The 26,681-nt window shown below is 45.1% G+C and overlaps 2 protein-coding genes across 3 annotated transcripts in view; both read left to right on the forward strand.

Moving 5' to 3' along the window:
* The window catches only part of AMHR2 (anti-Mullerian hormone receptor type 2), a 41,355-nt gene extending 32,478 nt beyond the window's left edge, over positions 1–8,877 (forward strand). Inside the window, exons 9-10 of the mRNA XM_028721535.2 lie at positions 4,883–5,019; positions 6,945–8,877. Coding sequence (XP_028577368.2) covers positions 4,883–5,019; positions 6,945–7,073 — 266 coding nt within the window. The 3' untranslated portion in view covers positions 7,074–8,877. The remainder of the gene's footprint in view (positions 1–4,882; positions 5,020–6,944) is intronic.
* A 6,805-nt stretch (positions 8,878–15,682) lies between these two features.
* On the forward strand, positions 15,683–25,135 carry PRR13 (proline rich 13). Of its 2 annotated transcripts, XM_028721537.2 has the most exons (5): positions 15,709–15,796; positions 16,877–16,986; positions 18,558–18,604; positions 21,126–21,541; positions 23,521–25,135. In XM_028721537.2, the coding sequence occupies exons 3-5, from the start codon at positions 18,586–18,588 to the stop codon at positions 23,557–23,559; spliced, it is 474 nt and encodes a 157-aa protein (XP_028577370.2). In that variant the 5' UTR covers positions 15,709–15,796; positions 16,877–16,986; positions 18,558–18,585; the 3' UTR covers positions 23,560–25,135. The 2 variants fall into 2 exon arrangements, with proteins under 2 accessions (XP_028577369.2, XP_028577370.2); XM_028721536.2 differs by lacking the exon at positions 16,877–16,986 and having other exon boundaries at positions 15,683–15,796.
* The last annotated feature ends 1,546 nt before the right edge of the window (positions 25,136–26,681 follow it).

Consider the following 26,681-nt stretch of genomic DNA (forward strand, 5'->3'; position numbering starts at 1 on the left):
CCCGGGCTGGTGAAATCCAGCGCGGAGGAGAAGAGGACGCCTCCCGCAGGGCGAGTTTGCGCGCTGGGATCCAGCATCCCCGGAGAAGATCCAAGGCTGGAATAAAAAAGTTTCTCCGAGGACCTGACCTTCCGCTTGCTCTTTTTGAGCAGTGAGCGGGAGAGAGAAGCCAGCTGCCCGCCTCGCTTCGGCCCCCAACGGCCACGCCCTTAAGAGCGACGGGGGGAGGCGAGTAGGGAGCCGCACCATGTAAACTTTCTTGGGTAAAAAAAAAAGCGAAAATAAAAGGTGAAGGCTGGCGCCCGGCGACGGCTACACGGGCCACATGAGGAGGTCTGGCGGGCCGGATTTGGCCCGCGGGCCTTGTGTTTGACACCTGTGCTGTTGTCTAATCTTCCTGCAAACAAGTCTGGGTGAAGGCCCAATGAACAGGTCATCTGGAAGCAGCCTCTGTCGTTCCACAAAAAATGTTTGTAGCTTTTCACAAATGCAACAAGCCAACAAATGGTGAGGCTGAACACAGAGCATTGCAGTTTTGGCAGCTTCTGGCTCCCTCCCCACCTGCTCTACCTTGGGGAGTTTAAAAAGCTCTCATGGAACAAGTGTTCTTTTAACTCCTAAAGCCCTTGCCCATGGCTGCAGAGTGGTCTGGCTCTCTTGCACACTGGCCGTCAGCAGCGTCAGTGACAAGCCTGTGTGTTCTCCAGACAGGGCCGGCCTGAGACCTTTTGGTCCCCTGCCCCCAAGATCTGGGCCCACGCCCTGGTGGGGTGAGAGGAGTATGCTGCCTGAGGAGGGTTGCTTCATTGGTGCACTGGCCATGCCAGGGCAGCAAGCTAGCTTAGGGGCTGCAGGGCAGACCACAATGATGCCCCTTTCTAGAGACTTTCCACCCCTCAAAATTTGTCACCTGAGGCAGCTGCCGCACTCTGCCTCCAGGTAGAGCCGGCCCTGCCTCCGGATGCTGTTGGGCTCCATCTCCCATCAGCCCCAGCCAGCAGACCCAATGGGCAGGAATGATAGACTCCAGCAACACTTGGAGGGCCACAGATTCCTCATTCCTGATCTATAGCTATTTGATCCGCTGGCACTGTTAGGAGGTGGTTCTGCTCCCTGAGGCATACTGCCACCTGGTTTGCAGATGCTCCCGCCTTGTGACAGTGGCCTCAACTTCCACCTCAAGGTCCCACTGCCAGATGCAGGGAAACAGGATGGCTTCTGAAGTGAGGGTGATGGTGTGGATTGTGCTACCACCTGGTGACAGTTCCAGGGCATGGCATGCTGTTGATGAAAAACAAGCGTTTTCTGCTCACGCACTCAGCTTTTGGGACGGGATTGAGCTCCTGGCGTGAGGGTATCTTGGGAGGGTTGCCATATGCCTAGAATTTCCTGGACATAGCCGGAAACAGTGTCCAGGTGGAAATCGGAAATCACCATGTCAGAAGTTGGTGAATTTCCTTAAAAATAGCTGTGTCCAGATTATTACTTTTTGAAATATGGCAACCCTATACAGTGGTACCTCTGGATACGAATGGGATCCGTTCCAGAGCCCCGTTCACATCCTGAAGTAAACGCAACCCACATCTGCGCATGCGCGGCTCACGATTCGCCGCTTCCGCGCATGCGCGTGACGTCACTTTGACCGTCTGCGCATGCACGAGTGGCGAAACCCAGAAGTAACGCATTCCGTTACTTCCGGGTCGCCACGGAGCACAACCCAAAAGCACTCAACCTGAAGCAACTTCAAACCGAGGTATGACTGTATCTTGGTATTCACGCTATCTCCCAATCTCAGTTTCCTTGATCCTCTCCCTCTCTCTATTCTTCAGACATTTATATTGCTCCTGACAAGAGCCTTCTCACTTTACCTTGAGAGTTGTCCTTGTGAGTCATGGCTTTGCTGAGTCACAACATGGTTGGCACCTGGAGTCCCCGGCCTGTTGCTAGGGCCCGGGGCCCTGGGGCCCCACCGCTAAAGCCTGCCCTGAGCCTCAGTTTTACAGTGCTTAAGGTGTGGAAGCAGCCAAACCTAAGAAATGCATATTCTTGCTAGTTACAGATAGGTAGCCGTGTTGGTCTGCCATAGTCAAAACAAAAAAAATTCCTTCCAGTAGCACCTTAAAGACCAACTAAGTTAGTTCTTGGTATGAGCTTTAGTGTGCATGCACACTTCTTCAGGTACCTGAAGAACGGATCCCGTTCGAATCCAGAGGTACCACTGTATAGGGTTGCCATATTTCAGATTGGTTTGGTATCTGAAGAAGTGTGCATGCACACGAAAGCTCATACCAAGAACTAACTTAGTTGGTCTTTAAGGTGCTACTGGAAGGAATTTTTTTTTGTTTATATTCTTGCTAGTTAGCATGAGGAGGAGTTAGTTCTACAGAGCTGTATTGCTGATAGGCAGACTATAATATATAGACTCAGGCTATAGAAATACAATTGGTAGAGAGGGCTCTGTGTGATGTCATTTCCCCTTCTCTCCTGGAAAGGAAGGAGCATATAGTGCTTCCTGTTCCTCTCTCACTTCCTTTTGACCAGCCATGAGGGCAGCCATGTCTTGCGCTTGCTCCATCTCCTGGCACATGCCTGACGCTGGTTATACTGTAAACATAAGTATTTTGCCTGCATAGGTTTTACTGCTACCATTGCTGTGAACCGATGCATATAGTAAGTAAATCTCAATTTTAAACTTACTTTACAAGTTTTTGCCTGATTCTTTGTTAAGCAGGGTGAGAAGGGGGAAGGAAACCAGATTACTTTCTTAGCTTCATGTGCTCAAATCAATTCCTGTGCTTTTAATTTTGCTGCCAAGGATGGGATTTTGAAACTATTCAACCCACACACATAGGTGCCTGAAGGGATAAGTTGCAATTAATATATCCTGCCCATGAAAACCCATCCCACACAGGGAGCACCAGGCAGTGTGGAGCCACCATTTAAATTTATTGATTATTTATTAAATTTCTGTACTGCCCTATATCTGCAGGTCTCTTAAATTTCCTACAATGACCCAGAATGATTGCTATGGGAAGGGCATTGTAGCAGATTTAAACGGCATCTCCACACTACCTGGTTCTCATTGATGAGCTGCTGCCCATCATCACCAGGTAAGCCTGCCATTGGGCCTGCTCACTGGCAAAGCAGAGGGATCCCAAGAGAGCACTTTGTCCTCTCAAAACTGGAGCTGGCCCAGAGTGTGTACCCAGGAGGGGCAGGGATGCCATCAGTGATGTCAAAGGCCAGTCGTATGGTGGTGCTCATCAAGCTTCCCCATGTTCAGGTTGCTGCCAGTAGCTAAGAGGGATCAGGGCCCAAAGCAGTGGCGGTTGGGGTGTCTGTGTGGTGTGAGCGCAGTGGCAGGAGTACCTAGTTGGGTCTGCTGCTGTGTCCACACCGCACTGGATTCCTTGCCTCTTGGTTACCAGCAGTAAGCAACACCACCCTGCTTCAGGCCACAACTATCAAAGGTACCATCCAATGTTTGTTCATGACACTCACCAAGGATATTCAAGACAGGAACCGCAATACACAACCGCTCCACTAGTTGGGCAAAGAAGTACTCCCCACCCCCCAGTAAATATGTTGGAGCTTGAATGCTGGGAACATGCCGTATCCTCCAAGCTGAAGTGCTTCCGTGAGGGAAGATGTCTGTTTTTTGGCTCTACCTACCCACTGCCGGATTTACGTAAAAGCTAAACAAGCTATAGCTTAGGGCCCCACTCTCTTGGGGCCCCCCCAAAAAAAAATTAAGGAAAAAAACTGGATGCACATATCCAATTGTATTTCAGTTCAACAATTACTTTGATAAAATACATATTATTTTTTGTGTGCAAATAGCTTTAGATACCTATTAGGTCCATAAATTGCCATATAGCATATATTCAACACAATTTGTTGTTGACAAAGGACAGCTGGACATATAAATGGCCCCATTACTTTCAGTAGCTTTAGGGCCTCACCAAACCTAAATCCGGCCCTGTACCTACCACTGCTGTTTGGGTTAGTAGAGTGATTACGCCTCAAAAACTAGACTACAGGCACTTTATGGAGCTCCTGCATGAAAGCTTAAAAAAAAAAAAATCCTTTCCACTTGGTGGCACTCAACACAGTAACTATAACACTGGATAACCTCTGTGATTTAACCTTACTCACAGCAGGGCTGAGAGATGCTGGCATGACATCTTCCAGTATGCAATTACAGCAGCAAGAACATTGATAGCTCAAAGGTGGAAACAAGAACAAGTACCGACCCTGGACGAATGGAGAAGCAAACTAACAGACTATGCGGAACTGGACAAACTAACTGGAAAAATCAGACTTCAAAGAGATCATAAGTTTTTGGAGGACTGGGGAAAATTTAGAGAGTATTTGAAAACTGTATGTGAGGAGAATATAACGCTAGTGTGTTTTAAAGAAGCTTTGTGAAATTTAAGGAAGATTGCAAGATGGTAAATGAGGATAAAAATTTTTTTTATTTATAAGCGATACTTGAAATAAGGAATGTGTAGATAAGAGAATAACTTTGGATGATTCTCAGGGGAGTTGTGGGAAGTTCAACAAAATAGAATATGTGATGTGTAAAATGAAATGACTAGAGATTTTATGGAAAAATTCAATAAAAATTTAAAGCAAAAAAAGAGAGAGAGAGAGATGCTGGCATGGACACTCACTCGCCCTCACACAACTAGGCTGAGCTCACTGAAAGCCGTTTCAGACGTTACAGCTGCCATAAGGAAATAATATTTAGCAGTCTCTGAACGGGGACTCTGAAGTAGGAACAGGTTCTAGATTGTGGGGTGCTGGTAGTGCAGTGAGCCTGTTGTGCTGACAAGATGGAAATCCCCCGTCTTCAACCTCACCGGCTTCTGCCTCTCTCCAGAAAACAGGGTCCCTGAGTTCCAGCTGGCCTATGAAGCAGAGCTGGGCAGCAACCCTACATATAGTCAACTGAGGAGTCTGGCTGTGGTGGAAAGGGGTCGGCCGGCCATTCCAGCTGCTTGGAGGAGAGTTGGGCAGGTAAGGTGAAGAAAGGTCTTTGCTCTTGTGATAGGAATTTTGAGGTCTTAGATATATGTTTAAATGTTCATAAGTGTACCAACCAAGCACGTACATAGATCAGCACAGGAAGACCGACCTGGAACCATTTTGATTCCTAAACTGAGCAAATGTTTTCTCTGCAAGGTCAAAGTGGGAAACCTCCCCATTGTCTCTTTGCCCACAAATCCTGTCTTAAGGACACATTTAAGATATGAATAGGGTGTGAGCCTGTGACCTGGCCCAGGAACTAAGTATTTATCATTATAAAAGACTGGCCAGGCTACCCAGGCAATCCAATCAAGTAACCTGCCAGACAGGAGATAAACAACAACAGGAAAAAAACAACATTCAAATTTCTGTTTTAAGACCGCCTTTTTTGTGATGTAGGTATGATGTATCTGAGGGGTGGTCTTAGGTTACACCCCTTCTGTGACGTATGTATGATGCTTCTGGGGGTGGTCTTGATCTACAGGGTGGCAATTTCAAAAGTCTTTATAAGGCCTTGCACGCCATTTTTCTGGGTCCCTCCTCCTCTCTCCTGCGGGTGAGGGGAGCACCCTGTTGCAACAGATCAATAAAGATCAAGCTTACTAGCTGCTTTGCTTCTCAATATTCTCTGGTTGGCCTCTGTTATCTTCTCCTACCAATAGGGAACCTATGGAAGGACTCTATATGGGCTCTTGGATACCCCATAAGGGGAAAGGGCAATTTTTGTTTACAACACTCTCCCAAAGGGTCCTGCTTGAGAATCTGCTAAGGGTTTTGAAATCTTGGGGCGCCTCCAGAACGTCAGTATTTTGTGGGAGCGATTCAGTTGCGAAGCAGAACTTTGGGTTTGCACAATTAAAGTGGATTCAAAGAGCTCTGCCGTTCTAGGGCAACAAATCTTGCCCCAGTGCTGCAGAGTCATTCTTGGTTAAGGAATGATAATGAAAACGAACTGCGGGTGGGAGAGGAGGGAGGGAAGTGTTTTTAATACGGAGGCAGAAAGACTCAGAATCTCTCGCAGTTTATAGCAACTTAGCGAATCAGCCTACCGATATTAGCAGATGATTGAAACAAAAACATTGCTGCCCACACGGAAGTATGTCAGTCGTTTATGGTACTGCAAAGGGGATGACAAAATGGCTGCTAGTCTTTTTAAATATATAAAATGGCAGCCACTGTGTTACTTAGATGTCCTGCTTGCTAGCCATTAAAGTAGGGTTGTCATATTTCAAAAAGTGAAAATCCGGACACAAAGTTGTTGAGCAAAACTCGAAATCCGCCAAAGCCTAGACATCTAGACTTCTGACATCGGTTGCCATATGTCCAGATTTTCCCAGACATTTCAGCGATCTCCTGTTCCTGCCTTTTGCCTGGCAGGGGGTCCAACACAAAACCTTGGAGTCAGCTTGAGGTCAGCAAAAAGAGAATAAGAGCATTCATTTTAAGACAGCCAGAGACCTTTCGGAAGCTGAAGATGGCAGAGATCTGGGAGCGAAGGTCTAAGGCGGGGATATGTAAGGAGATAAGAATGGGAAGAGGGTGTGGCAAGCCTGAGGAAAACCTTGAAGGCAGAAGCAAGGACTGTGGAGCTGGAGGTGAGAGGAGGAAGAAAGCCAGTGGAGGCATGCAGAGTTGTCAACATTTCCCTTTTTTAAAGGGAAATTCCCTTATTCCGAATAGGATTCCTTGCAAGAAAAGGGAAAAGTTGACAGCTATGGGGATGTGAAGAGGCCCATCTCACTTGCAAACAAATGGGTTGTTGTTGTTTTGCAGGCCTGTTTAAAGGCAACATTTCACCTTCTGGAGCACATGCAGTTCCAAACATCTGCCCCTGCAATGCCTTCCCACTCTAGTGATTCTTCCAGTTCTCTGTGTCTCCTGACACCCACTTGCCGCTTCTCTGTGTTTCTCCCTAGGCTGCTGCCTGTCTACAGGAGCTCCTCGAGGACTGCTGGGATCCTGAGCCAGAGGCTCGCTTGCAAGCTGAATGTGCCCATCAGAGGCTGCAGAAGCTGTATGCTGAGGGCCTCGTGAAAGAGTTGTGACGAGGCTGAAACACATTATGCTTCACAGCCTGTTTACCTAGACATCAGCCCTTGCTTAAAATAGTTCTTTTGCCTTTTGTCAAGAATAAGCGGCCATGAAGGAAAGTCCCACCAAGCATGGCTTCTCACCATGAATTTGGACCTCATCAGAGTGGACTAGATGTGTTTCGTTTCCTTTGTTTTTATAAACCTTGTCCACTTAATCAACTCAATGAGCTCTGTCCACTTAGTCAACATGAATTGCACTTGTTTACCAGTGGATCCCAACCTGTACCTTCCTCTCGTTTCATCCAGCTGTTCTTGGGCTCTCAATCACTTGAATCTTCCCATTCCTACATCACTTCCTGCAGCACTGCAAAAGCCATTTATATACTATGATTTGGGCTGGGATCCTAGGCATATTTTCCTAGGAATGCGGATCACTGGGACTTAATTTCTTAGTAGATCTACATAGGACTGCCGTGTAAGATGCCCAAAATGAAGAAATTGGTACTGGGCACAGAATTCATTATCCTAAGAATGTCTGTTTTTCTGTCAAGCAAAATACAAGTCCCTATCCGCGGGTGGCGCTGTGGGTCAAACCACAGAGCCTAGGACCTGCCGATCAGAAGGTCGGCGGTTTGAATCCCCATGACGGGGTGAGCTCCCGTTGCTCGGTCCCAGCTCCTGCCAACCTAGCAGTTTGAAAGCACGTCAAAGTGCAAGTAGATAAATAGGTACCACTCTGGCGGGAAGGTAAACAGCATTTCCGTGCGCTGCTCTGGTTCGCCAGACGCGGCTTAGTCATGCTGGCCACATGACCCGGAAGCTGTATTCTGGCTCCCTCGGCCAATAAAGCGAGATGAGTGCCGCAACCCCACAGTCAGTCACAACTGGACCTAATGGTCAGGGGTCCCGTTACCTTTTTATCCTTTCATGCAGTAAAAATAGGCTTAAAAGTATATGTGCAATGGCTAGTTAAGGGAGGGCTGATGAGTGGGCTTCAGTGCTCAGTGGAGCTTCTTACCACTCTTTGTCCAGCAGCAATAAAACAAATATATGCACATTTGCCACACACAAAATAAGTTTATACAAGGCATTTGGCCTGAGACTCCAGATAACTGCTGCCAGGACTTCAAAGTCCTTCACATATTGCTGGTACTCAAAGGTTTGGCAAATTGCCCTCTTTGAACAGGTATCTCATAATCTAAACGTGTCCAAAGGGCAGAGCTTGAATGACAATTTTTTTGCTATACGGCATGATTTTATTTCTTATACAAATATTGAGGCATCTTGTACCCCAGTATCACTGGTATATGCAAAATGCCTGGCTCATCTGAGACTTTGTGGAACCTTTATTCTTAATAATGATGGAACTCCCAGGTGGAGAATACTTTTATTTTTATATATCTTGTAAAGGGAATCGTTCTATGAGTCAGTACTTTATTATTATCCCTCTGGAGCTGAGCTGTATCTTTGTGCTTTTGTCCCTCCTGGCTGTGACGTTTTACGGTTTACATTTTTTATTCTTTGTTTTCTCTCTCTTTTTGTAATGTTTGCACTTTTTAAAACAAAATCAATAAAATATTAAATATGCAAAGTCCTTCACATGCATCATCTTATTTATTTAAGTATATATATATATATTATGGCCAGATAGTAGCTTATGTTCCCGGAATGAAATTAAGTAATAAAATTACAACGCTTTCCTTGCGTTGTACCATAGGTTGGTCGGTGCTATTATCCCCATAATACAGATTGTGACAGAGAGACTAATGCCTGCTCATGGCTTTGTGAGAGAGGTGAGCCTGGAACTGGTTCATAGCTCAGGCTCATGGCCACTACTGTACTACATTCACAATGACAATGCACTTTTAAGAAAGTACGTAAAATGCTGTGGGCATGTGCTAACTTGTCATGTTGATGTTACAGGCACTAGCCAATAAGTGGCTGCGGCACTTGTACAATACTATTCCATACAGTAATTGCAATAAACATAGTAAGTGGGGCAAAGATAATAAACATTTTCCCAAAGACAGCCCTGTTACATGGAAATTCAGTTGCTTTCAAGATGGACTCTAATGGAAGTGGACCTATTTTGCCTGTTCCCATACACAAGGCAGGGTAAAAGCTGGTGTGCTGGATTGAGTTTTAAACTTGCAAAGGAAATAATTGGGTTCAAATCCTCACTCATTCAAGAACCACACCGGAGTAGCTTTGGGAAGGTCAACGTAATCTTGGTAAGTATCATTGGTTTAATTCACACTGAAATGGGAATGGCTATGTATATCGGTGAAAGAGTTTAACTGGAAGATTCCATTGCAGCTAAATTAAGAGCAAAAAGGACTCTCTGAACTCATTGATGGGTTGATACTTAACTATTATTGTTCTCAGGTAGCTATGACGTGGTGTTTTAACCTTAGATCACATGAAAGGTATTACCGTAAATTGCAAATTTGCCATCTTGGAAGGAGTTCTTGGTTCCCAGACTCTGTGAGAGTGTGGGTGAAAATGAAGTTCTCCAGGTAAACAACCTAGGTAAGTCAAGGTGCAGGCTGTGGGGAGAGACAGACCTTTGCTTCTAGGTCTGTTGGAATTATTTCATATTTTGTAAGAAGATGCTGAGTTTATGCCTTGGACTGGCATATGTCTTATGGAATTATTTGGATGTTTCTGTTATGTTATGAAGAATGTTCTCCAAGTAAAGCTTTAATTAAACTTATGGGCCTTGACAATGTTTTATTTCCAAAAAATGAGTCCGTTTTCATGCATCAAAGTGTGCAATATTAATATCTGCAATAAATCTGACTCTCAGGGTTGTTGTGCAAATAAAAATGTGTCCTTGGTGGGAGGATGGGGATACAAATGGAACCAAATAAAGGATCTGTTTGTGATCTCCTTCAAGCACTCGAAATAAAGAGAGCAGAAGCTTCTGCTGCTCAGCGATGTTCTCCTTTTGACATTCAGCTGTCAAGCGGAATTGCATTCCTGCAGCCTCATCAGAAGAGAAAGGGTGGCTTTTTCCTACATTATGCACCAAGCTGCTTGGCTGCATGCCAGAATCTGTCAGAAGTGCATGGCCTGTGTCCTTGGCACAGGTGCTCACTTGCACACACAGGCTGGGCTCTGCACACTGCAGCCTGGCGTCTTATTTATAGCTGGGAAGGTCGATTAGTCACTTTTTAAACGAAACTTGACTTAGAGCCTTTTCCATACAGTGATTCCCCCCCCCCCCAATGGTTGCTATTTGGGACGATGTTTGGCAAACACTATTTAAAGGTTGTATATGGACATTTTTTTAAATGTTCGGGAAGTTGATCAAGAGCGATGTAGAGGGCATATTCTAAGGGCATAACTAGACGCAATGACGAACGAACATAAGGTTGCTACTAAAAATGGCAGCCCTGTGTCATGTTCTCCCTCCTCACTCCGCACTGTGAACTTATGGAAACATGCAACTTGGCATCATTATGTCACCCATTTCTTTTCCCCCAGCCTGGTTCTGCAGCTGATGATGTAGAGTAGGGCTGGGCAATATCTGGTTCTCAAGATTGTGATATATCACCAGGTAAACCAATATATCGGGATGTGGGTGGCAGTGTGGGCTAAACCACAGAGCCTAGGACTTGCCGATCAGAAGGATGGCAGTTCGAATCCCCGTGACGGAGTGAGCTCCTGTTGCACGGTCCCTGCTCCTGCCCACCTAGCAGTTTGAAAGCACATCAAAGTGCAAGTAGATAAATAGGTACCGCTCCAGCGGGAAGGTAAACGGTGTTTCTATGCGCTGCTCTGGTTCGCCAGAAGTGGCTTAGTCATGCTGGCCACATGACCCGGAAGCTGCATGCCGGCTCCGTCAGCCAATAAAGCGAGATGAGTGCCGCAATCCCAGAGTCGGCCACGACTGGACCTAATTGTCAGGGGTCCCTTTACCTTTTAAACCAATATATCACAATGTCTGAAATAAAGATGGAGCTATGTAGAGGCATTTCTTCTTGGGAGAAAAGTGATGGCAAACCTAGACGGCATCTTAAAAAGCAGAGACATCTTGTGTTCAAAGAATATTTGCAAAATCATATTGGAAAAACCAGAACTCCTATTAGAATAAACAAGTTCCTCTATAGATACTGAAATATCAAATAATATGGATAACAATGTGTAACAGACAAAGAAGTAGAAAGTTGGTTTAATAGTGTGTGAAAGAAAGTAATGTTCAGGGAAGTTTTTAATATGTAACGCTGTACTATTTTTAACACTGATTGGGAGCCGCCCAGAGTGGCTGGGGAAACTCAGCCAGATGGGCGGGGTATAAATAATAAATTATTATTATTATTATTAATAGAAATGGAAAGAAATTGCAACTGAGTAGATTGGAAGTCAAGCACAGGGTGGGGTGAGGGGTCAGGGGCGGTGGTAGGGAAAGGAAGTATGTGTGGGATTGTATATGGGTATGTGTGAATATTCTTAAGGATTGTATGAAATGTATGTCTGTTTGTATATCCATAATATGTATGTATAAGTGTATCGATGTTGAATTATTCCAATAAAAAATCTATTTTAAATTTTTTAAAAAAGCAGAGACATCACCTTGCCGACAAAGGCCTGTATAGTTAAAGCTATGGTTTTCCCAGTAGTGATGTATGGAAGTGAGAGCTGGACCATAAAGAAGGCTGATCGCCGAAGAATGGATGCTTTGGAATTATGGTGCTGGAGGAGACTCTTGAGAGTCCCATGGACTGCAAGAAGATCAAACCGATCCATTCTTAAGGAAATCAGCCCTGAGTGCTCACTGGAAGGACAGATCCTGAAGCTGAGACTCCAATACTTTGGCCACCTCATGAGAAGAGAAGACTCCCTGGAAAAGACCCTGATGTTGGGAAAGATGGAGGGCCCAAGGAGAAGGGGACGACAGAGGACGAGATGGTTGGACAGTGTTCTCGAAGCTACCAGCATGAGTTTGACCAAAATGCGGGAGGCAGTGGAAGACAGGAGTGCCTGGCGTGCTCTGGTCCATGGGGTCACGAAGAGTCGGACACAACTAAACGACTAAACAACAAGAAGAGCCATGGGTGGCTTAATGTTTTTCCCTGCATTGTATTTTTTGCCGGCACCTGTTCTTGTGATTCACTGGCCCCTGCAGGAAGCAGGGGAGAGCTAAGTCGGCAGAGCTAATGGGGGCTGCAGGAATCAAGGGAAGCATTGGCTGGCTTTATGGTTTTCCCCACATTGTCATTTTTGCATAGCGCGCGCAGACACACACACACACCCAACCAACCAACCATGATTTGTGGTGTATTGCCAGGTCAAAAATTATGAAACTGATACCACAAATGGACTTCAAACTGGTTTTAGACGATATATCGATATATCGCCCAGCCCTAGTGGGCCACAAGGAATTGGGACAGTGTGATGATGTCATGTCATTACAAATAGAGGAAGGGGAAGGTTGTCCTGGAGTTACCTTTCCTGCAGCACCCTGTTACACTTTTCAGACTTGGGACCCACTTTTGAGTCCTAACATGGGAGCCACCTTTGCATTATTATTACAGGCATCTCTCCAACCCCCCAACTTACATGTGATCAACTGGTGTGCGACTGTGTATACGCTTGGTGCTGGGAATTAATTAAATTCAAACCAGGAAACGGCAAGAAAGAGTTGGGGAGTTCTCATGGTTCATGAGAAGACCCTTCTAGGAGCCTGGACATCAGTGAGGGCAGAGGAAACCTCCAAAAGACCAGAGGTGCAGTGGAGTTTTGTTTAGGCCAGGCTTCCTCAATCTCGGCCCTCCAGATGTTTTTGGCCTACAACTCCCATGATCCCTAGCTAGTAGGACCAGTGGTCAGGGATGATGGGAATTGTAGTCTCAAAACATCTGGAGGGCCGAGGTTGAGGAAGCCTGGTTTAGGCTGCTGTGCTTCCCCACCTAACAGCTGGTGTGTGGGGTAGCGCAGCAGTGATGCACCTTCCAACCTCCTGCTGGCTCCAGAGCTTCAATTCTAGTTGTGGATATTTTTGGTTACAGTATTTTTTCGTATGTAGTGAAGAGAGAGCAGAAGAGTGGGCGTTTAGAGGGTGCTTCCCACTTACGCAGGCCATTTCCTCCTCCTCATTTAATGTCAGTGTCGGTACCACTTAGAATCATAGAATTGTAGAATCGGAAGCGCCACGAGGCTCATCTAGTCTACCCTCTGCAGTGCAGGAATCTTTTGCCCAACTTGAACCCACAACCCTGAGATGAAGAGTCTCATACTGTGTTGATTGAGCTAAGTGTGCTGCTCTTGCACTCATTTTGAAATGATATCTATCCATATTCTGAAAAGAAATTTTTTTCATACTATACTAGACTAAACTGAAATATTTAAATGTTTCTTTGTCCTTGAGTATTCCCACCACACTTGCAATCCTTTCCTGCCACACCCTTTGAGAACACTACTATTTCAGGTGGCTTTTTAGCAAAAGCTACTGTGGTTCTGTAACGTTTTAACTTGGAATATTTTTTTTTTAATAGTATTATTATGACTGGTTTTATTTATTTTTTTGGCTAATTAGTAGAATGCTTTTTGTTATCTGCTTCCTGTTATTTGTTTGGTTTTGTGAGGTTATATTTTAGAAGCTACCTTCTATGGTAGCTACTCTAAAAGGTAGCTTATTAATATTTTAAACAAAGAAAGAAAGAAAGAAATATTGGTGTGTACAGCTGCACATGTAAGCAACATGAGAGAGTTGGATAGACTTCAGGACTGCAAAACCAGTTTTGTCCCTGTTCTTTTCATAGAGATCCACCCATCACCCACATGCAAAATAGTGGCTGGGCTTTGAGCCAGATGCAAAGTGGCTCAACTGCATCCCTGCAATTGGGTGTCTTGTATTAATTTACAAACCCCTGAACAACTTAGGTCCGGGGTACCTTAGGGACTGCCTGAGCCCTTATATCCTAGCTCAATTGCTGAAACCATCTGGAGCATCATTGGCCATCCCACAAGTTGGTGAAGCTCATTTCACATCAGCAGAAAACCAAGTCTTTAGCGTCATTTGCCCAGGACTATGGAATGCTTCTCCCAATAAAGCTTCAGCAGGCATCTTGCATTTTAACCTTCAAAGATTTGTCTATGCTGCCAGGCTTATGATTGCAATTAAGAAAACATCTGTACAGTGGTACCTCTGGTTACGTACTTAATTCGTTCCGGAGGACCGTTCTTAACCTGAGACTGTTCTTAACCTGAAGCACCACTTTAGCTAATGGGGCCGCCTGCTGCCGCCAGAGCACGATTTCTGTTCTCATCCTGAAGCAAAGTTCTTAACCCGAGGTACTACAGTGGTACCTCGGGTTACATACGCTTCTGGTTACAGACTCCGCTAACCCAGAAATAGTACCTCAGGTTAAGAACTTTGCTTCAGGATGAGAACAGAAATCGGGCTCTCGCGGCGCGGCAGCAGTGGGAGGCCCCATTAGCTAAAGTGGTGCTTCAGGTTAAGAACAGTTTCAGGTTAAGAACGGACCTCCGGAACGAATTAAGTACTTAACCCGAGGTACCACTGTATTTCTGGGTTAGCGGAGTCTGTAACCTGAAGCGTATGTAACCTGAAGTGTATGTAACCCGAGGTACCACTGTAATAGTTAGCTGATGATCTGTGATTTAATTTTTTTGCATGGTTTTTAATGTATAGAGTTGGATACGCTATATCCAGCCTTTATTGATGGGCAGTTTTAAGGTAATAAGCCTAATTTACTTCTAGGGAATTTAATATATTTCCCCACCATTATTCATCCCACACTTTTCAGTGCATTCCTCCCATCACTTTTCAAACAGCAAACAACTCTGATCCCCTTTTTAATGGATTAGTTGTGTTAAGGCAAATCATTGCTAATTTTGCTCTGTGAACTGCCATGAGACCTCCGGGTATAGGGCAGTATATAATTCAATAAATAATAAATTAATCCAATTTAATTGAGCAAACCAAAAGTGCCTGAATCCCTGGGGCTGGTGGGAGACAGTCAAGAGAGGTCTCCCGAGACAACCATTGCTGCCTTTTTCAAGTTTCAAAGCTGCAGCATTTTTAACCCAGTAAATATGTACACTTCTACTCCGTATAACAGAATGTTTTCATCCTTAAACCGTTTAGCCTAGTTGCATTGAGAGCTATCTTTGACTGCAACCATTACATAAAAATTAAAAAACGTTCTGATGAACGCATGCGAATATATTGACCAAGTGTATTCTCCATGCCAAAATCATTACAAATATGGAAAGAAACAAGAGTCTCATTTTGAATGAAAGATTCTTTTAAGTTTGCACACCCTCCAACATTTCTCCAATGAAAACAGGGACATCCTACCATACCCTCCAACATTTCTCCAATAAAAATAGGGAAAGTGGGACATTCCGGGATCAAATCAAAAACAGCTTCTATAAATCAGGGATGTCCCTGGAAAATAGGGACACTTGGAGGGTCTGGAATCAAGGCTGGTCCCTTCCTTCCTTCCCTATCTGCAGCCCGCGCCCGAACAGTCATTGGTGGAAGGCGCCGCCTCTCCCGCCTGCTTGAGCCGCAGCTTCTGATGGACGCGCAGCTTCTCCTATGGGAAGTTGGCGGTGGCGGCCGAGAGCCAATGGGCTGGAGGGACATGTGAAACGGAGCCCAGCCGCCAGGAAGGCTTCCAGGAAGTAGCTGCTGCTGCTGCTGCTGCAGAACTTGGAAGGGAGTGAGAGCAGAAGGCGGAGTGAGGTTGCAAAGGTGAAGGAAGGTAGGTAGGTGGGACGGGATCCTTGCAATCTGGTAGGATTTCTTGCAATTTTTGCAATTTGTGGAAGGGTTTTCTATGTCTGGATGTATAAATGGGCTCTTAAAAGTTTAAAGGGAAAGGCAACTTTTAAGGGATATTCTTGCTGGATCAGTCGCTGCACAGCAGTGAATTTACGATTGGAGCAATATCCCATCTTTCGTCTCCCATTTCTACTTTTACTTTTATTGTTGTTTTATTTGTTATTTGTGAGTTGATTTGAGGTGAGCTCAAAGCGGCTTACAAAAAGTTACATTATTATTAATAACGATTTTATTATTTGTACCCCGCTCATCTCATCTGACTGGGTTGCCCCAGCCACTCTGGGCGGCTTCCAGCATATATCAAAACATAATGAAACGTTAAAACCTTCCCTATACAGGGCTGCCTTCAGGTGTCTTCTAAAGGTTGCGTAGTTACTTATCCCCTTGACATCTGATGGGAGGGCATTCCATAGGGTGGGTGCCGCCACCGAGAAGGCCTTTTAAAAATAAGAGTTAAAAGCCTCCTAAAATGCTCATTAGGAGCATATACCCAAAAGGGCATATCACTTGTATGCATGTAGTGTGGGAATGTTTTCCATTCACTTGCCTCAGGCTTAAGGCTTGAGATATCTGGTGGGTTTGTGATGCAGGTGAGACTCGAATCAGGATCTTCTTGGACCACTTCGGAGACTCTTAGCTTTTAGTCAGTGCTGAAATTCTATATACTAATAGCAGACTCATCCTTGATGAGTCTGGGCTGTAGCCAAAATGGCACCATCTGTGGGCAAATCCCAAGATCTGCAGGAGTACAAGCATTTTAAAGGGGGAGAGAACTCATAAATGGGGGTGTGGACACCCACAAACAATTCATTGAATGAGCATGCGCAGTAGGCATAGAACGCATTGCTGAATTGGTTGTTGGGGGGACGACAACTGGAAAACAGGTGGCGGGATGGAATAGAGTATCCTGGAAAAGGAATAGCTAGCTGGTTGGTTGAAACCCTGAACAGGACCACTCAACACTGCAACATTTGGTTGCTGTTCCCATTTGTCTGTACAGGCTATGCAAATTATGTTGGGTGCCTTCTTGCTTAGTGTGACTGGACTCTAATGTTAGGCAGAGAAGAAAGAAAGAGAGACATTGATAAGCGAGAGGAAAGAACCATTAAGGTGAGACTTGGGTGTTCAGGAGAGGGTGTGTTGAAGAGCAGTGGATATTAATGGACAGTGGAGATGACAGCCGACTCATTTTCTGAAACAAAACAAACCCGTTGGGTTTTGCTCTCTCCCTTGGTGCAGGGCCCACCACTTAGGGGCATGTTCAGAAACCCTATGAAAGGGAGCTCTTTAAACCATACTTTTATACAGTGGTACCTCGGGTTAAGTACTTAACCTGAAACTGTTCTTATCCTGAAGCACCACTTTAGCTAATGGTGCCTCCTGCTGCCGCCGCGCCACCGGAGCACGATTTCTGTTCTCATCCTGAAGCAAAGTTCTTAACCTGAAGCACTATTTCTGGGTTAGCGGCGTCTGTAACCTGAAGCGTATGTAACCTGAAGCGTATGTAACCCGAGGTACCACTGTATATGAATTAGAGAGAGGCTGGCCACTTCGTACACATCAAGACTGGGGATTTGGGCCTTCTTGGACCAGACGTGGGATAATAATTTGTTCTGTTTTATAGGCTTTATCAAAATGTTAGGTTCATGTTGATCATGTCAGTTAGCGTTTATGGAAACTTCCTTTAGCTCAGGAAGTTTGGTTCGTTATACACTTCTGCCCCATTATCTCTTGAAATATTGCTGCGCTTAGAACTAATAACAGTAACTTTGTAACATCGTTTGAATGTTTTAATCTCATGAGCAACACACTGATGATAGACTGTTTAGTTTTGTAAAATAACCATATTTATTATTATTTATTAATTCCATTTCTATACCACTTTATGTTTTTAAGGAAAAAAACTCAAGAGAGGTTTAAAACACCAAATAAAACAATATGGAATAAAACATTACCAAAGAAAGTCAAATATAAAGTATACATTCAAAGCAACTTAATTAACAGGAAGCTAAAATATTATCTTTAAAACTTCATATTTAAAATGTAGATAAAGCTGGAGGATTGCATGACGGAAAGACAGCCTGGAAATTATAAACGTGAAATGATATAATTGACCTATCTAGTTTTGAATCTTGAATCTTGTATGAGTAACACAGTGATGATGTATGGTTTAGATTTCCAAAATAACCTTATTTAGATACTTAAGATTCATATAAACCTAATTTCATACTGATTTTAAAGATGGAAAAATCAAATTAGAAAAAAACATGAGTTGGAAGGGGAAAATTAAATACACATGGTTATACTTTTCACTTGCCTTCCAATAATTTAGTGTGGGCCCTCACATGCTTTCAAACATACATAACTAGATCCATATTCATGACGGCTAGGGACTTATTATTTTAAAAAGCAAGTTGCCAGAAACTTGAATTTCAGTCTGTGTACCGCATACTATTGTCCATGGATAATCCTTGTCTTAAATTAAATTCTCTGTAGTAGAATCTGTGTAGTTCTGTCTGTGTAGCCTGTAGTGCTTATCTTTTTGCAATTTGACCTTATGGTATGAACTTTGTTATGAGCAGAAATCTTTCCCGCCTACTTGATTTATGAGCTTGTTTATGCAGTAATTGATAGCCTTTAACTTTACGTGGTTTATGCTAACAATATCTTTCCCTACCCAGGTGACACATTCTCCTCTCCTTGAGAACCATGTGGAATCCCAATGCAGGTAAGTGGGAAGAATGATTGATGGGTTTATCTGGGGTACCTCTCTAGGGAATATGCATAGGGATGGGCACAGAGGTGGCAACTATTATGTCGCATGTGAGCTACCCCTGGGCAGGAGGGCATTTTTTGATAGGCATTGGCTGCTTCCAGAAAGGGCCCTGAGTGCTTTCTACGCACTGAGTCATGTGCTTGTATCCATGCATTAAATAGCTGCCACGCTATTTTAAAAAGAAAAAAAAAGAAAAGAGAGTTGGCTGACTTGGTAACTCCCAAGGCACCTCTCGTGCCATTGTGCTGGTGTACCTAATCAGCATTAAAACTCACCTGGATGGCAAAGATCTTGCAAGTTCTCTGTGAGGGAAGTCCTGCCAAGTGGAAAAACAGAAGGCATTTTAAGTCCAGTCACAATTGGCTTGGGCCAGTCTTGCTTTCCGCAACAGGACTAGGTTGTCTCAAGTCAAGGACAGCCTTTTGTTTTGCCTGACCTCACTGCCTGTGAGTTGTCCTCTGCGATTCAGCAGAAGGCTCAGTTTGACATTGCTAGCTGTCGCTAGTGATGTGTTGTTGCTTTTGAAAGACGCTGTGCTTTCTCCACGGCCATCCACAAGGCCTCCTTGGACCTCCTGAATCCGAATTTCCTTCTCCCGTTAGTGTTAGTGGAGACTTGCTTTCTGAATATTGGAGGTCCTTGGTTGATTGAGGTTGAAACTTGTGTGGCCAAAAGGGCAGGGGCTGCTCCTCTAGAGAACATGCAGGAATGTGGAAGGAAGAAGAAGAAGAAGAGTTTGGATTTGATATCCCGCCTTTCACTCCCTTTAAGGAGTCTCAAAGCGGCTAACATCCTCCTTCCCCTTCCTCCCCCACAACAAACACTCTGTGAGGTGAGTGGGGCTGAGAGACTTCAGAGAAGTGTGACTGGCCCAAGGTCACCCAGCAGCTGCATGTGGAGGAGCGGAGACGCGAACCCGGTTCCCCAGATTACGAGTCCACCGCTCTTAACCACTGCACCACACTGGCTCTCTAGGAAGGAAGGAAGGAAGAAGAACTGCTGAGGTTGGGAGTGGAACATGTGTAGATGTGCCCAGTTAAGGGAGCAGCTGAAACTGTAGGAGATCTATAGCTCACTGGCAGAGCCCAGGCTTTGCAAACAGAAGATCCTGGGTTTCTGATCTTCCCCATCAGTTTTGCCATTTCTGCATATTCCATCAATTTTGTTTGCCATTCTTCCTTTGTTGGTAATGCTTCTTCTTCCCAGTAGCATTCTCGCTGCTGTCGTTGCATACATAAAAAGTCTTTTATCTTCTCTTGCTACTTCTTCCCCTATTAAACCTAAAAGAAAGGTTTCTGTTTTTTTAACAAATGTATTCATAAACATTTTCTTTAATTCATTATAAATCCTTTCCCAGAAGTTGTTTATCTTACAACATGACCACCACATATGGAAAAAAGTACCTTCTTTCTCTTTACATTTCCAACACATATTTGATTTAGTTTTATACACTTTTGCAATCTTACTTGGTGTTAGATACCAACGGTACATCATTTTCATGTGATTTTCTTTCAACGCACAGCATGCTGTAAATTTTATTTCTTCTCTCCACAACTTTTCCCAAGATGAAAGTTGGATATTATACCCAAAATCGCTAGCCCAATGCGCCCCACACAGTTTCAGCTATGTCTTCACACTTCATAAGGGCTTGCACCCCCACCCAAATGAAAGCTGAGATTCTTAGGGAGCCAAGCTCTGTAGGCAATACCATGACGGCAGCTCCAAGTAGGCCTTGAAAAGACCCCTTTGTTTGGAAAATTCTGAGCTGGATGGATCACTGCTCTAACTTGGTATAAGACAGTTTCCTATGTTTTAGAGATGGTGTCTTGCTCATGTTGCCTAGTATACATAGACCAGCGGTCAGCAAACATTTTCAGCAGGGGGCTGGTCCACTGTCCCTCAGACCTTGTGGGGGCCGGACTATATTTTGGAAAAAAATATATGAACTTCCTATGCCCCACAAATAACCCAGAGATGCATTTTAACTAAAAGGACACATTCTACTCATGTAAAAGCACACTGATTCCCAGACAGTCTGTGGGCCGGATTTAGAAGGCGATTGGGCCGGTTCCGACCCCCGGGCCTTTGTTTGCCTGCCCATGACATACACTGTATAAAATAAAATGCAGCCTGGGTTACACTCGCTGCAAAGCTATCTTCAGCTTCGCAAAGCAATCCTCAGCTTGTTTCCTTTCTTTATCTGGCCAAGGCCTAGTGTAGCACTCCTGAGGGGGAAAGAGTGTCCTGTGTAGTCTAGTTTCTCTGAGGGAACATGGCTGTTTTCTTTTCTCATTCTTTTGTCTCTGGGGATGTTTGCAAAACAGATTGCTTTCAGCAAAGCTATACTGCCAAGAGTTGCCTACCCGTGACGTGGACGGAATGGTAAGATACCTCAGGTTGACTGCTGCGTGTTTCATTTAGCCTTGAAACTGATAAGATTTCCTATTTTCCCTCTCTCCCTTTTTTGTTTTAGGCCAGCCAGGCACCTACCCAGGAGCTGCCTACCCTCCCAACCCTTCTTATCCAGCGGGCTTCAACCCTGCCCACCCCCCTCCTGTGAATCCTGCCTTTCCCCCAGGTCCGGTACCTGTTGGCCCATATCCTGGGCCCCCAGCAGGGATCCCCGGGCAACCTGCATACCCACCAGGTCATTCTATCCTGCCCCCGTACGCTGGACATCAACCTGGTTACCCTGTCCCCCCTGGCGGTCCTTACCCCCCACCTGCCCCGGGTATGCCTGGAGGGATGGGGGTGAATCCTTTGCTGCCTGGGGCTGTTGCCATGGGGACCCATGGGATGGATAAGAAGGCAGCGAAGAAGATGAAGAAGAAGATGAAGAAGGCACACAAGATGAACAAGCCACACAAGCACCACAAGATGCATGGGAAGGTGTGTGAAAGCGGAAGGGAGGGTTGGGGAAGAACAGGAAACTTGGACTTGTTTACTTGTTGCTGTGCTTCAAGAAGCTAGCCAATCTGCTGCTCTTCAGAGAGCCAGTGTGGTGTAGTGGTTAAGAGCGGTAGACTCGTAATCTGGTGAACTGGGTTCGCTTCCCCGCTCCTCCACATGCAGCTGGTGGGTGACCTTGGGCCAGTCACACTTCTCTGAAGTCTCTCAGCCCCACTCACCTCACAGAGTGTTTGTTGTGGGGGAGGAAGGGAAAGGAGAATGTTAGCCGCTTTGAGACTCCTTAAAGGGAGTGAAAGGCGGGATATCAAATCCAAACTCTTCTTCTTCAGATGTTGCTGGACTCACATCATCCCTGACCATTGTCCATGCCAGATGGGGCTGATAGGAGTTGGAATTCAGCAACATCTAAGGGCTAGGACTGGGCGATATTTCGTCCAAAACTGGTTTGAAGTCCATATTGTGATATCAGCTTCATAATTTTTGACCTTGCGATATAACATGAGTCGTTATGTATGTTAGGGCTGGGCAATGTATTGTCCAAAACCAGTTTGAATTCCATATCGTAACATCAGCTTCATAATATTTGACCTGGTTGTATATTGTAAATCATGATTGTGCGTGTGTGTGCTTTGCAAAAATCACAATGCAGGAAAAACTGTGAAGCCAGCCAATGCCTCCATCCTTATTACAGGCATTGTGATTATATCAGCATATTGCGATGTTTAAAAGGTAAAGGGACCCCTGACCATTAGGTCCAGTCGTGACCGACTCTGGGGTTGTGGCGCTCATCTCGCTTTATTGGCCGAGGGAGCCGGCGTACAGCTTCCGGGTCATGGGGCCAGCATGACTAAGCCACTTCTGGCAAACCAGAGCAGCGCACGGAAACGCTGTTTACCTTCCCGCCGAAGCAGTACCTATTTATCTACTTTCACTTTGACATGCTTTCAAACTGCTAGGTTGGCAGGAGCAGGTACCGAGCAACGGGAGCTCACCCCGTCACAGGGATTCGAACTGCCGACCTTCTGATTGGCAAGTCCTAGGCTCTGTGGTTTAACCCACAGCGCCACCCGCATCCCATTGCAATGTTTAGCTGGCAATATATCACAATGTTGAAAACCAGGTATCGCCCTTCCCTACTGGGGGGCATTATGTTGAGGGAGGCTGCCATGGAGGTAGAGGAGAGAAGGCCTGGTGGTCTGAGGTAAATGGTTGCTGGGCCTTCAACCGTGAGACAGGGTCTGTGGGGTTTGTGATTAGAATTATGGGGAGTGATGCTGGAGTAGGGTACACTGCATGGTTGGAGAGAGGTACTCCTTTCTGCAGGGAAGAGCTCTGACCTCTGACAGCCTGGTCCTCAGTCAGACTGTGGACATGCGTATTGGCCGTCTTCAGAAAGGAGCAATTGTGCTAGTTGGTGGGGAAAGGAGTCCCAAGAGAGAGAATGGGAGAAGAAAAAAATGGAACCCAAAGGGTGGGGGAAACCCTTCTGCAAAATGGAAATGGATCCCAAACAGAGTGATGAAGAGGGTGGGGAAAGTCCTTTGCAAGTAGTCAGTTTGGACCGCTTGTTATTTGGGGATGGGTCAGTGAAATGGATCAAGATGGAGGGCGATGGGAGGCAGCAGCCACAGCAAGGGGGAGAAAATAGTGGCACTGGTGGGGAGGAGCTGCAAGTTCCACTTCCCGTTAACTCTGGCTTCTCCCACCATCGGCTGCAAACTCCAGTTGTCTTTGTCCGTGGCAAACGGCCCTTCGCAGTGGTTCAGAGTCTGTCTTTTCCTTCATCCAATCTGTGTGGATAGGAAACAGTAATTTCAGATGATAATGAGGCATTAATATCCCCAATTGACATTTTCTTGAGCTGAGCTCTGGGATAGATTAAAGCCCTGATTAGATTTCGGTAGCAGTAACACTGAGTCAGAATTGAAGTCTCATGAGCCTCCCCCTTCTGTTTACAGCACTCCTCCTCCTCTTCCAGCAGCAGCGACTCCGACTGAGGCCTGTTCCTACTTCCCAGACGTATCCTCTTCCCGCAAACGCTGACCCTTGCGCCAGTCTTCCTGCTTCCAGCAAGCGCTGATCTACTTAACTGTCACCAGATAACAATGAGGGCTGCTTGTGGGTCACCCATTATTTACAGGGTTTGGCCAAAGTTTATCCCAACGGCATGCGCAAGCTCCTGCAAAGTCTGATGGGATCTCTGGTGCTGATGATTTAAGCAGGGTTTTTGAGATCAGCAAATGAGTTTTAAGAAAGTCAGAATGTGAGGCCACCAATTGGCTTAAGTAAAGTTCATCTGCAAATGTGTGGCAGCTTTTGCTCTTCTGAAATGTAGGCTGTTCAAAATGGCAGCCAATCAGGTTGTTTCTCGGCACCCTGAAGCTTTCTGATTGGCTTCCTCAGGCAGGTGGGGTCCAACTGAATGGATAAGATGTGCTTTAAGTGACAAACAAGTGGACCTTCAGATGGCGTTGTACTAGACCTCCCATCATCCCTTATCATTGGCCATGCTGGCTGGGACTGATGGGAATGGTAGTTGCAACAACATCTAGATCAGGGTTTCGCAAACTTGGGTCTCCAGCTGTTTTTGGACTACAGTTCCCATCATCCCTGACCACTTGTCCTGCTAGCTAGGGATGATGGGAGTTGCAGTCCAAAAACAGCTGGAGAACCATGTTTGGGAAACCCTGATCTAGAGTGCCAAAGCATAGCCACCCTTACTTTAGGCTGAGGTTTGAACGGGAAGTGATGGATCCAAATTGGCCCAAGAATTTCAAAAAATGGCTCCTGCTCCTCAATATGATCGTCTTTCCTGTGCTACCTTGGGAAATGGCAGATAGAAGCGAAGAGATTCGGAAAGTGTGTGTTGCTTATTTAATATAAGGTTGAATGATAGGTTTCTTAATATTGCAGATAAAATGTGCTTGATCAGGGATGATTATGCTCCATTGTGCAAACATTTCAGTAGCTTTATTACATTATTTCAGAGGCATGATTCATTTTTTTAATATAACTGAGGATGAAAATCTTGTTAGGGGCGTGTTTCAGAAAGCTTAAATACTAAACTTAAACATGGGGAAATAACACATCGGTCGTTTGCGTCATGTTTAATTGTAATGCTATAACCATGGGCACAATTTTTGGTGGATTAAAGTGGGTATCTGATCCAAGATGGCTGGAGTATCTTAATGAATTGCCAAAAAACTAGGATCGCACATCCTTCCCTGTATTGATAGAAGGCTCTAAGCCGTTGCACTTGGAGGGAGCATGTTCTCTTTTTAACTCACAATTGCTCTTTTTCCCTGCAGAAAGGGGCTACTTAGGGAACAACCAGATGTGCTGGGAGAATAAAAGGAACAAGTTGCAGTTGACCAACCAGTTAAAAAGTGCAAAGAGATTCTAAGCAAAATAGCTTCACACAGCTATCCTTTAAAACTCTTCCTTGTTCTGACAATTGTTAGTGTTTTAGTATTTTGGTTTACTATGTATTAAATGCATATTAAAGGCCACCCTGGGATCTTTGCAGGAAGAGTGGGTTACAAAAGTTCCAAATAAATAATTTTTTAAAATGTTCTTTAATATCTTGGTGCATGTTTTTAGAGCGCGAGGGAAAGCTTTGTGGAGTATAAACAGCAAGTTTAAGCGTGTCAGGGATTCTCCAGATTGTTCGACAAAGAAAGGGGGAGCATCGCTGTGCAATATCCAGTGCACATTAGCAGATCATAATTGTCAACTTGCTAATTACTGTGTATCGGGATGAATCATCTTCTGCTTGTTTATTTCCTTTTGACATTTTGCTATTATAATTCAGCAATTGAAAAATGGCAGTTACAAAAATGACTCGGCTAATCCTGGGCCTGATCCTGTGCTGGTGTAAAGCAGATACTGTTTTGTACATTGACACAATCTCCACACGCGGACCTTGCTGACAAACAACAACATTTGTGGATAAAAAGTACATTTGCCTTGTGCCTTCCCCACGTCAGTCTCTTAAAACCGGTCCAATAAATGCAAATATCACCCTTTGGACTCGTTTGTGGAGCCAGAATGGGAAGTGCATAATGATTCGTTTAGATTTCTATCTTGCCTTATATCCAAAGGTCCAGCAGTAGGAAGCATTAAAAGTAATGGACTGAAAGGCTAGAATGTTTCAACGTGAAAGTTGAAATCCCCTTTCCCCTCCTAAAATGAGGCTTGTAAAGAGTCAATTTGCCTAATCACCTGTGGGGAGTTAGACTTGTCTCCAGGTAACCAGGCAAGTTTATCCAGCTTTTGTTAAGGAAGACATTTGTTCTCTCTACCCGACTCCTGCTTTTAGGTTCAATATGTATACGTTTTACACAGATGTGTGTGGGTAAGCAGGCTAATAAAACATTTTTATTTGGGGATAGTATCCTTTTGCGGATGTGTTGGCAAAGCTGCCCAAAACATTTATCTGAATGAAAAGGACTTGTGATTCTTCCAAAACAAACAAGCACCACTGTTGACCATTTGGCCCAACCGCTGAGTAGCATGACTGGTTGCCTTTTTTGACAACCTCCATTTGCCATTCCAGGGTAACAACACAGGCAGGTTTGTTTGGCCACTAGTGGGTCACTGCAAAGAGCTGGGGGGCTGTGCAAGGCTTGATGGGGCACAGCTTGTGCAGGCCCATTCCAGAAGAGATTCGTACCATGTCAGACATCGGAGAAGGGGAATGGCGGGGATGCCCAAAGCCCTCTGCTGCTGTTCTAACGTAACCAATGCAAAGCACCTGGGCCGTGTTCAGAAAGTGGTGGTGGGGGATGAGTGTTCGGACCCCTGGGTTCTCACTTGTGGGGTGCCTCAGGGTTCTGTCCTCTCCCCCATGCCTTGAATGAAGCCGCTGGGAGAGATCATCAGGGGGTTTGGGCTGGGTGTTCATCAGTATGCGGATGATACCCAGCTCTACATCTCTTTCAAATCAGAACCAGTGAAGGCGGTGAAGGTCCTGTGTGAGTGTCTGGAGGCGGTTGGAGGAGGGATGGCGGCTAACAGATTGAGGTTGAATCCTGACAAGACAGAAGTACTGTTTTGGAGGGACAGGGGGTGTGCGGGTGTGGAGGACTCCCTGGTCCTGAATGGGGTAACTGTGCCCCTG

This window comes from Podarcis muralis, chromosome 2 (assembly GCF_964188315.1).
Source record: "Podarcis muralis chromosome 2, rPodMur119.hap1.1, whole genome shotgun sequence".
In the NCBI taxonomy this organism is placed as follows: Eukaryota; Metazoa; Chordata; class Lepidosauria; order Squamata; family Lacertidae; genus Podarcis; species Podarcis muralis.